Genomic DNA, 11,904 nt, shown 5'->3' with positions numbered 1-11,904 from the left:
GGGAGGCCTATGTCCAGCAGTGGACGGTTTAGGGCTGAATGATGATGATGATGATGATTATTCCTTCCTTAATCAAAAGGTAGAGGTAATTGTGGATGCATAATTAGTGAAAAAAATTCATATCAATAATTACATTTTGCACTTGATCCTCTATTATATCATCAGCAATATACTGTGGATAATCTTCAAAACTTTGCTCTGATAAATTTTCTCTTATTGGATATTGTGTTGTTACCCCGATTTCCACCAGATCTGTCTGATTGAATATATCGTAATTTGGAGTAGTTCCACTATCGGCACACTTCAACAGGTTTCTTCAATGAAAAACAAAATCGAACTATGAGCTCATTTTACAATAAGATCAACTAGGTTCATAAAAATGTCAGTGTCTCAAGTTGAAGGAGATGATCTGATCTCGAAGGGCACTTAACAATTTTAGTGATTATAAATTATTCAGTAAATTTGGCTGTATGTCATCAATAGTAAGTTCAATGTGAAATTTTTAATTGCTCAGTTGCTCAGCATAAACTTGTAACTTAACTCATCCCAAAATAATAAACTACACGAGGACAACTAGCATGGAGAAACCCTTTACTACGATGCTAAGTTAAAGATAATATTGGGAAGGGGAGTCCACAATCTCAGCTCTCAAGAAGTATTCCATCAAATCTTGCACAGATTCTAAAACCACCAAGTGGACTGTCGCTGTATTACTCTGGGCTGTTACCAAAATCTGACCTACGTTAGACCGCTATCCGATTGTCTTTCAGGAAAAGATTCTTGCAATCGAAATATATTTGGAAATGAACCTAGTAATAAATTATCAGAAATATGATAGCGATACATTCTAACAGTCAAGCTGCAATCAAAGCATTGAGCTCACATATCATTGATACTAAGATGGTATTGGAGTACCGAAGAAAACTTAATGGAGTAGACAAGAATGACAAGGTCTGTTTCAAGTCACTCGGGAACTGAAAGAAATGATGAGGCCAATACATTTGACAGAAAAAAAGCACAAACTTCTTTCATTGGATCAGAACCTTTCTGTGGTACAAGTAAATGTTCCTACAAAAATGAGTTTCAAAAGAAGGAAAAAACCGAAAGGGAAACACTAGCTTGGATGATTCCAAAAAGTTCCTTCGAAACTTTGATACTGCGAGATCAGAAGAGTATCTAGATCTCAGCAAAAATATGCTACAATTCCTCACAGAAGGAAGAAACTTCGGATCACCTTTTGACTGAATGCCTCGACATCGCTAGCCAACGCAAAAAAATGCCTTGGAAAAGAGACTTGTAGAAGTGAGGAAGTAACCTTCTTGAAGCCAACTCAGATACTAGAGTATCTAACGACTAATAGCAAGAACTCTCAGATAAGGGCACAATAGACCATAAGGTCACAGTGAAATGAAAGCCCCCTCAAACCTGAATCATAGATTTATCTTCGAGAGAGTTTTTCGCTAGTAACATGTTTCTTTTTGGGTGTGAGTTTTTTGTTTGGATATAAATACTTCACTTTGCAATAGTTGCTATATCCTGATCATCTATTTTTCCTGAATGGTCGTTCTGCTTCAGATAAAGTTGCCTTTTCGCCACTTCACTGCAAATCGTTGCCAACAATTTAACCATTACTGGATCAGATGCGTCATCTGCGTTTGGATTGGCTAGCATTCCTACTATACCGCTTACAGATTTCGCTATATCTATAGTCTCTATTGGCACCTGGAAACATTATAACTATATTTATTTATATTATATTCTTCTTGAATTTTCTACGGGTCTGAGGATGCGATCAGCATGAAATTTTGCATGAAGTTTGAAATTGAATTGAATTTTTAACGGTTGAATATCATTATATGGCACTTCTGTACCAGCTTTCTGTATTCAATATGATAATTGAGCTATATGTGCAGTGAAGTAGATAATGGAATATCCACACTTATCCTTACCCCTGTTAAATCAGTTAACAGTTCTTTCTTCAACGCACGGATTGCTTCCTTTTCTTTTTCATCGGTAACGTCCAAATTATATATAGCGCCTGCAATGATGCCAATCACCTGAAGAGCAGTTTCATATTGTCCCTCCTGTATCAAATGGTAAACCGAGTTGTTTCCTTCTTGTCCGCCATGGACATTGAACAGTGCATCGGCCACATTCGTTACACTGCCTCCTTGATCGTGAATGGGTTCCACCTTCAGAAATAAACTCAATGAATATCACCTCAGAATCAGTTGATCCTAAAGAATTTTCCAATAAGAGATTTCACTTTGAAAAGCCGGCTATCTTGGCAACTGTCACTTCTGAAGCTGTCATCTTTTGGAGTTTGACAAGTAAAAACTTCGCCATTACTAAAAATGGATCGATACACGCTGCAAAAAAGCATTTGAATTGTTGAAATTCGCTACAAAAATTAAATTTGGCATTAACAATTCACACAACTAAAGCACTTTTGGGTCTTTGTGAAGCAGTAGTGAAACTGTTAGATAATTTGAGAAGTTGGGACGAGTTAGTGATGTGAAGAATCGACACCGTGTGCATCGCTAAAGAACAACTGAGAATATTGAATCCTAATATATTAATACAGGGTGATCCAACGAAATTTAACACCTCGATTTTCCAACTTAGTTTACACTTTATGTATCAATCATAAATTCTCACCTCAACCTTCACAGTTTGTTGATTTGTCACTCCATTGATATCCTCAATTATAATGAGAACTTCTGATTGAAAAGACACCACAAATTCAATATCTTCGAGAATCGTTGCATTTATCGAATAGACGACTGAAAAAATTTAGTTTGATATTTTCTTATCAACAATGCTCCATATATTAGGCCAATTGGAAAGTCCCCGGTCTGATGCTAGTATTAAATCCATGTGATTTTCAGTTAGTACCAACCTTCAAACGAAACGTATCAAAATTTGACAGTAGTCATTAGTTTGTGAGATATTGCGTTGTGAGTGTAGCTACTTTTGTTATTTTAAAAAACATGGAAAAAAAGAATTTCGTGTGCTTATAAAATATTGCTTTTTGAAGAGAAAAAAATTCAGTTAAAGCAAAATCTTGGATGAAGAGTTTCAGGGGTCTGCACCAGGAAAATCAACCAACATTGATTGATATGCTAAGTTTAAACGTGGTGAAATGAGCACCGACGACGGCGAACGCAGTGGACGCCCAAAAGGGGCTGTCACCGATAAAAAATCAAAGAAAGTTCACGATATAATTTTGAATGACCGTAAAGTGAAGTTGATCGAGATAGCAGACATTGTAAATATGTAATCTGAACGTGTACATCATATCATTCACGACTATTTGTACATGAGAAAGCTGTGTGTCCAAAATGGGTGCCGCGCGAGCTCACAATTGATCAAAAGCAACAACGTGTCAATGATTCTGAGCAGTGTTTGAAGCTGTTTAAGTGCAATAAACCTGAATTTTTAAGTCGATATGTGACAATGGATGAAACATGGCTCCATCATTTCACTCCAGAGTCCAATCGACAGTCAACTGAGTTGACTGCACACTATGAACCGAATCCAAAACGAGGAAAAACACAACAGTAAGCTGGCAAGGTTATGGCAGCAGTATTCTGGGATGCGCAAGGTATAATATTCATTGATTACCTCCAAAATGGCCAGACCATCAACAGCAATTCTTATATAACGTTATTGGATCGTTTAAAGGATGCAATCGTTGAAAAACAGTCCCATTCGAAGAAAAAAGTTGCTGTTTCATCAAGACAATGCGACGTGTCACAAATCAATAAAAACAATGGCAAAATTGCATGAATTGGGCTTCAAATTGCTTCTGCATCCAACGTATTCGCCAGATCTGGCTCCCAGCGACTTTTTCCTGTTCTCAGACCTCAAAAGAATGCTCGCTGGAAAGAAATTTAGCGCTAATGATGAAGTAATCGCCGAGAATCAGGCCTATTTTGGAGCGAAAGACAAATGGTACTACAAAAATGGTATCGAAAAGTTGGAAGATCAATCGCTGTATCTTACTCGAAGGCAACTATGTTGAATAATAAAAATAAAATCGAATTTTGCCAAATGAATGTGTTTTACTATGGTAGACCGGGGATTTTTCAATTGGCATGTTATACAACATTTTATGTTATTAACTATCATAACCAAAACAAACCTGTATTGTTCGTTCTGATTTGGAGCCGAAACGTATTTGCATTTTCTTTTTCATAATCACAAGATAATTTGAATTTCGTTAGAGGGCTTCCTTTTGAAGGGATGGACTTGCAGTTCTCCAATTTGGGCAAGGGGTAAGTATAGAAGTCATTTTCACCGACAAGCTTCTCTGTGAAATAGAAATAGATGTGGACTATAAGGCAATTAGGATAAATACAGGGTGTAACTAAATGAGTGTGAAACATTAAAGGAGGTGATTCTTCATCGAAAAAAAACATAGGATCTTTCATATAAAGGAACTTCATTGGAGTATCCCTTGTTAAGATACAGCCGCTTAAAGGGGGTACATAAAATTTTTATGAAATTTTTTTTCAAAAGCACTGAAAAAGTTACAATATTGAAATTAACCTGACGTTTTCTAAAGGGTGTTTTTTTTAAGAGCTATAGAACGTTAAATTGCAATAAAACAACGATGGATTATTCGATTGACATGAAGTTTATTTATCCGCAAGATAATCTTGTGGCATTACATTTTAAATATGATTTCTGGAATATGACCGCCACGGCTGGCTCGGATGTAGTCCAATCTGGATGTCCAATTTTCGATGACTTTTTCCAACATTTGTAGCCGTATATCAGCAATAACACGGCGAATGTTGTCTTCCAAATGGTCAAGGGTTTGTGGCTTATCCGCATAGACCAATGACTTTCCATAGCCCCACAGAAAGTAGTCTAGCGGTGTTAAATCACAAGATCTTGGTGGCCAATTCACAGGTCCAAAACGTGAAATCAGGCGGTCACCAAACGTGTCTTTCAATAAATCGATTGTGGCAAGAGCTGTGTGACATGTTGCGCCGTCTTGTTGGAACCATAGCTTCTGGACATCATAGTTGTTCAATTCAGGAATGAAAAAGTTAGTAATCATGGCTCTATACCGATCACCATTGACTGTAACGTTCTGGCCATCATCGTTTTTGAAGAAGTACGGACCAATGATTCCACCAGCCCATAAATCTCACCAAACAGTCAGTTTTTCTGGATGTACCGGTGTTTCGACATACACTTGAGGATTAACTTCACTCCAAATGCGGCAGTTTTGTTAGTTGACGTAGCCATTCAACCACAAGTGCGCTTCATCGTTAAACAAAATAAAATGGACGTAGTGCGCGATACTTCTTCCGCACAGAACCATTATTTTCGAAACAAAATTGCACTATTTGCAAGTGTTGTTCAGGTGTGAGTCTATTCATTATGAATTGCCAAACCAAACTGAGAATAAATCACTCGACAGCTGTTAAATCGGTCGCCATCTCGAACAGTAAAGCCAACTTAAAGTTATATACCTCGAAAAAAAACACCCTATACTACCAAGAAGACACTTAAGCAGTAATTTATTTTGTTTACCCCATGGTTGTAAGGGGATCTCAGTCCACCTTCCCTACATAAAAAAATCCCACAGTTGTAATTAACTCACCTTTGTGGTTTTTTTCGTGATATATCCGTATCTTGTATCTCTTTCCGGGTTTTTTGATATCGCCGATTGAAACGGGGGAGCTGGCAATATTACCGTATTCGGCCAGAACTCCGCCCCCCTCATCTATCAATCTACCTTTGACATGTTGTCGACGAACTGTGTCACAGGAAAAGTGGCACTCCGAGAAAACCCAGGCGGATATCTTCGGATTCCATGTGTTGGGTTCTTTACCGCAATTTTTGATGCAACTGTAAAATCACATTAATCAGAATACCTTTCTGAATGTCATAATATGTTAATTATGTTTGGAATAACTTTGAGGAGTAGGTATAGTTATGTAGGTATGCGCCTTGCAAATATGTTATACTAGTTGAGTTGAGACTAAGGATTGATAGCGGAATGATCGATTCTGCGATTGAGAATTGAGATATTTCCACGTTTCGAATAATAGAAAAAATATTTAGCCGGCATACAGTACTGTTGTCATTAGAAAATACATAGTTAGCCCTCATATAAAGGGTGTTTTTATTAGAGCTATAGAACTTTAAATTGCAATAAAACAACGATGGATTATTCGATTGACATGAATTTTATTTATCCGCAAGATAATCTTGTGGCATTACATTTTAAATATGATTTCTGGCATATGACCGCCACGGCTGGCTCGGATGTAGCCCAATCTGGACGTCCAATTTTCGATGACTTTTTCCAACATTTGTGGCTGTATATCGGCAATAACACGGCGAATGTTGTCTTCCAAATGGTCAAGGGTTTGTGGCTTATCCGCATAGACCAATGACTTCACATAGCCCCACAGAAAGTAGTCTAGCGGTGTTAAATCACAAGATCTTGGAGGCCAATTCACACAATTATGCGGTCACTAAACGTGTCTTTCAATAAATCGATTGTGGCACGAGCTGTGTGACATGTTGCGCCGTCTTGTTGGAACCACAGCTCCTGGACATCATGGTTGTTCAATTCGGGAATGAAAAAGTTAGTAATCATGGCTCTATACCGATCACCATTGACTGTAACGTTCTGGCCATCATCGTTTTCGAAGAAGTACGGACCAATGATTCCACCAGCCCATAAAGCGCACCAAACAGTCAGTTTTTCTGGATGTAACGGTGTTTCGACATACACTTGAGGATTAGCTTCACTCCAAATGCGGCAGTTTTGTTTGTTGACGTAGCCATTCAACCAGAAGTGCGCTTCATCGCTAAACAAAATAAAATGGACGTAGTGCGCGATACGTATTCCGCACAGAACCATTATTTTCGAAATGAAATTGCACTATTTGCAAGCGTTGTTCAGGCGTGAGTCTATTCATGATGAATAACCAAACCAAACTGAGAATAAATCACTTGACAGCTGTTAAATCGGTCGCCATATTGAACAGTAATGCCAACTTAAAGTTATATACTTCGAAAAAAAAACACCCGTTAGTTTCCCACTTACCTCACGGTGTATGGCATGGAGGAATTGACATTTATGAACTGAACAGCTTTCTGCCAATACGATTGATCGGTCCGCACCTCGACGGTGAAGACGAACCGAGCGCCCTCTGGGGTGTACTGTTTATCAATACGAACTCTTGAATCTGGAAAAAAAAAATTGAATGAGAACTAAAGTTGTAGTAACCGCATTCTAATTTTCAGAATCTTCATGAGAGTTCAACGAACGTTTCACGTTTTAACGATGTTGTCATCTTCAGAAACGAAAAGTTACTAAACAAACTTATTATCAAACAGAATTAACCAGTGGTGTACTCAAGGGGGGATAAGGGGGATATATACCCCCCAGGAGGAATATCCATTATATGTAACAACCTTATATATCACAATCTTATTATAAGTAAGCAAATTTCTTTGGAAAACTTCTTCAAAAGAAAGAAAATTTGAATTTTTTTTTTCTTTATGTTTGTAGATCCTTTATTGGTTATTTATTTTTGGTTCTTTCAAAAAATAACAGGAAGTTGATCATTTAAAAACACCCTCTTGCGGAAATAAGCGAAAGTAATTTGGTTGCTATGTCTAATTATACTCTAAGTCTATACGCACATAAATTCGAACGTCATCTTCCTTTCTCACAAGGCTCTATTTTGCCAATCAATTCCAAATTTTTCTTCTATTCCGTAGGAAAAACATATGTTTTTACTTTTTTGCTACACCCTGTATACTTCCATACAATTTGGGAATGTACCTCTGATGGAGCCTAATGATACTGTGTCGAGAAAAAATTTGAAAACTTCAATGCTTAATCCTAATATAACGTCGCTTCAATGGTGGAACCACTAGGTACCAACTATTATGTTTCGAATCTAATCAATTAAAAAAAAATACGAACTTCCTTAACTTCCTTTGTTGCAAAATGGCGAATGCTCTACATTATGACGAAGTTAAATTCCCACATAACATAACATTTCGGATTTTACTTTCTTTCCCAGAATGGTATAATTACATTCATCAATTCATTCTGAAGAATGAAGCAAAAACAACAACAAATTATTATCATACTTGTTCCTAAGTCTCTCCCTTGGCAAAATTCTACGTTATCGACGCAAGACCATCTGTACAACAATCCTACATTCATCCTTCCTACATCGTTGTTCTTACTCCTCGAGGCATCAACAAATATAGTAGACCATTCCTTTGCATTTCTGTTCAGGGCCCCCAATACTGCAGTGGCATTCTCTGGTCTCACGTAAAAATGACACTGAAATTTCATATCGGTCAAAAATGAGGACAACAAGACGATACTACGTGCCACACAAGCAATGAAGCAATGGTAATTTTGAAAAAAAAGTTTTCTGGCCTATTTCTCGAAGAGGCCATGGAGATCTTGTGATTTAACGCCTTCAGACTTTTTTCTTTGGGGGAACGTGAACTATAAGGTCCATGCCAAGACAACAACATGGTGCTACGTGCCACACAAAAAACGAAATGAAGCAATTTTGCCAGAAAAGTTTCCTGATCGTATTATTTCTCGAAGAGGTGACCATAATTGTCCACCGCGATCTTATTGTGATTTAACACCTTTAGTCTTTTTTTTGGAGTTACGTGAAAAGTAAGGTTAATGCCAAAGCTACACAAGTTATGGAGGACATACAGCCGCAAATGTGCAAATTGGCCATGGAAAATTTCATTAAAAGAATATGGTGCTGCAGCCGTTCCATCGTTATTAACTTATCTTTTTCTTCACAATGAAAAAACATCCATTCTCTTATATTCTCTTTTATATCAAAATGAATTCTCTTATTGGAAAACCCTTTACAATTGTATAATTGTCGCTTACCTGAGGACTTGATGCAGATAGCGGCTCATTTTTCATCGTAAATGCTTGCATTTTGGCCAAGATGAAGTGTGTTCCAATTTCCAAAAACGTCTTCTGCAATTTTCTCTTCATATCGTCGACAGTGATGTAGGGGTTATTTGTTTCGAAATTCATCATATATCCACCCTCTAAAACAGGTACAACAAAATTTCGTCGAAGTTTGACTATTGTTGAATTACTTACCTCTTCCAAAATAAAAAACAAACTTCGTATCTTTGATCTCGCATGACTTCTGGTAAGTTACTGTGATTTTTTCGTTGCCAAGGCGGGAAATAGTTATTTCGCTAAAAGAAAACAAATTTTCATAGCGTTTAACTATTTTATGATCAATTAAAATTAGATTGACCCTATAAAATAGGAGGTTCAAGCTTCAGCTCAGGAAATAAATTCTTATTTCGAAGCATCTCCAGCTTTTTGCCAACTACTTTGAACAACTAACAGTGCTATGTCTGCTATAGCTTTAATTTTGAAATAATTATATCGACATAATCGAAATTGAAAACAGATTCGTCACCAGTGTGTTGAATCTCATCGTAGGAGACCATTTTCGGCTCAAAATTCGAAAATTACGGACATTTTGATGATATGATAGAGCTCTCAATTATCTGGTAATAACCCTAGATAGGAAGCTTCTGGAGAACAAGCATATTGAGGTTACTACTAACAAAGCAACAAAGGCCTTGATGTAATGCAGAAGTCAGGCTAGTAAGACTTAAGGATGTAACCCAAAAATACTGCTTTGGATGTACGTCATGACTGTGAGATTGATAATAACTTATGGCTTGCCAAAACAAGTCAGAACAGCACGGGGAGAACCTTAGATAGAATTCAAAGGTTAGCCTGTGTTTGTATCAATGGAGCTATGAGAACATGTCCAACTAGGACATTGGAGATTATTACTGATCTCACATCTCTTCATCTTGTGATTAGCACATGCGGCCATTCTAAGACCATCCAGAGAAGGTACCGGCAATAAGGGATTTAGGAATTAGAGAGCCTCTCTGACCAATTACATATCATCACCAGACCTTCCCACTGACGAAATGATAAAGAAATCTATCATCGAGTAAATATTCACTGCGATTCTAAGTAGAAACGAAGACTGGGAAAGGAAGTCCATAATACCAGCTCTCAAAAAGAAGACCATCAAATGGTACACTGATGGTTCTAAAACCACGACGAGGACTTTTGAAGTATTCAGGACTGGCACCATATGCTCATTCTTGTTAGGCAGCTGCATAAGTGTCTTTCAGTCTTGCAATCTAAAGAGGTGTGGAAATGAACCTAGTAAGAAACTATCAGAAATGTGATATAGCTCTGATAGTCAGGCTGCAATCAAAGCATTGAACTGACATATCATCTACCCTAAGATGGTATTGCAAGGTCTGTTAGTGTGAGTTCCAAGTCTCTCGAGAATTGAAGGAAATGAAGAGGCCACACAATTGCCAGAAAAGGAACCCAAACTCCTTTTATTGGCCCAGAACTTTTCTGTGGCATAGGTAAATGTTCCAACAAGAAAGAGTTTCAGGAGAAGGAAAAAACAAGAAGATAAACACTCTGGCGGAATCTTCCTGGATTAGATCATTCCAAAAAGTTTGCCAACATAAAAAGGGGGATAAGAGACTTGTAGAAGGGAAGAAGTAACCTCCTTGAAGCCATCTCAGATACTGGAGATCATTAGATCTCAAGAACTAGAGGGCGAGTTGTAGACTACAACAACTAATGACAAAAATAACTCTGATGATGGGCACAGTAGATCATAAGGTCGCGGTGCAATGTAACCCTTGAATTTAAATCGAGACCACTCTGTCTATTTATCTACTGAAAGTATCTTTTCGATGATACAAGAAGCAAAAATGTATTTCATCGATGCACCTCATTTAACTATATAAATAAATACTTAAATGTATATTTGTAGATATGAACCTACATAATTTTTAATCTTTTTTCCTTACCATTGCTGAATATACAAAGCAGTTAATTTACAAAGTGTCTTGCGAGGAAATCTTTGATTGTAATTCTGGTCAATATCAGTTGTATTTTCCAATAATGAACTCCACCAAAAGCACAAACATTCAGAAGAAAATAGAACAATAAATGCAACTATTCTCAAACAAATCATTATCATCTAATTTAACTGGTTTTGACTTATCACGTTGACATCAATATTTTGATGTCAGAGAGGACTTACTTTCATAATTATTTTCATACTATGCTCAAATCTGACAGAAAATGGATATGAGTGAAATTTCGAATAGGGGCAATATGTAGCTTAGAAACATACTAACTGTTTTGATTTCATCAAGTTTAAATATTTTCAAGAAGTAAAATTGGGGTCTGTTGTCAGGCTGCCGTAACAGGCCAATTGAAAAGTCCCCGGTCAACCATAGTAAAACACATTTTTTTGGCAAAATTCGATTTTATTATTCAACATAGTTGCCTTCGAGGGCGATACAGCGATTATAGCGATCTTCCAACTTTTCGATACCATTTTTGTAGTACGATTTGTCTTTCGCCGAGGGCCAGATCCGGTGAATACTGTGGATGCAGAAGCAATTTGAAGCCAAATTCATTCAATTTTGCCATTGTTTCCATTGATTTGTGACACGGCGCATTGTCTTGATGAAACAGCACTTTTTTTCTTCAAATAGGGCTGTTTTTTAACGATTTCATCCTTTAAACGATCCAATAACGCTATATAATAATGAGCCTTTTGGAGGTAATCAATGAATATTATCTTTGCGCATCCCAGAATACCGAGGCCATAGCCTTGCCAGCTGACTGTTGTTTTTTTTCTCGCTTTGGATTGGGTTCATCGTGTGCAGTCCACCCAGCTGACTGTTGATTGGACTACAGAGTCCATTGTCACATATCGACACAAAAATTCAGGTTTATTGAACTTAAACAGCTTCAAACACTGCTCAGAATCATTAATACGTTGTTGCTTTTGATCG

The 11,904-nt window shown here is 37.3% G+C and overlaps 1 protein-coding gene across 1 annotated transcript in view; it reads right to left on the bottom strand.

Moving 5' to 3' along the window:
* The window catches only part of LOC123680196, a 30,175-nt gene extending 19,071 nt beyond the window's left edge, over window positions 1-11,104 (bottom strand). The window contains exons 1-11 of the mRNA XM_045617979.1: window positions 10,906-11,104; window positions 9,134-9,234; window positions 8,912-9,078; window positions 8,134-8,332; window positions 7,076-7,217; window positions 5,618-5,865; window positions 4,145-4,312; window positions 2,659-2,783; window positions 1,950-2,192; window positions 1,517-1,722; window positions 134-314 (exon numbers count right to left, since the gene is read on the bottom strand). Coding sequence (XP_045473935.1) covers window positions 134-314; window positions 1,517-1,722; window positions 1,950-2,192; window positions 2,659-2,783; window positions 4,145-4,312; window positions 5,618-5,865; window positions 7,076-7,217; window positions 8,134-8,332; window positions 8,912-9,078; window positions 9,134-9,234; window positions 10,906-11,078 — 1,953 coding nt within the window. The 5' untranslated portion in view covers window positions 11,079-11,104. The remainder of the gene's footprint in view (window positions 1-133; window positions 315-1,516; window positions 1,723-1,949; window positions 2,193-2,658; window positions 2,784-4,144; window positions 4,313-5,617; window positions 5,866-7,075; window positions 7,218-8,133; window positions 8,333-8,911; window positions 9,079-9,133; window positions 9,235-10,905) is intronic.
* Window positions 11,105-11,904: the final 800 nt, after the last annotated feature.

This window comes from Harmonia axyridis, chromosome 5 (assembly GCF_914767665.1).
Source record: "Harmonia axyridis chromosome 5, icHarAxyr1.1, whole genome shotgun sequence".
Lineage (NCBI taxonomy): Eukaryota > Metazoa > Arthropoda > Insecta > Coleoptera > Coccinellidae > Harmonia > Harmonia axyridis.
The sequence above is the reverse complement of the archived record's forward strand: the minus strand, read 5'-3'. Positions and strand labels throughout refer to the sequence as shown.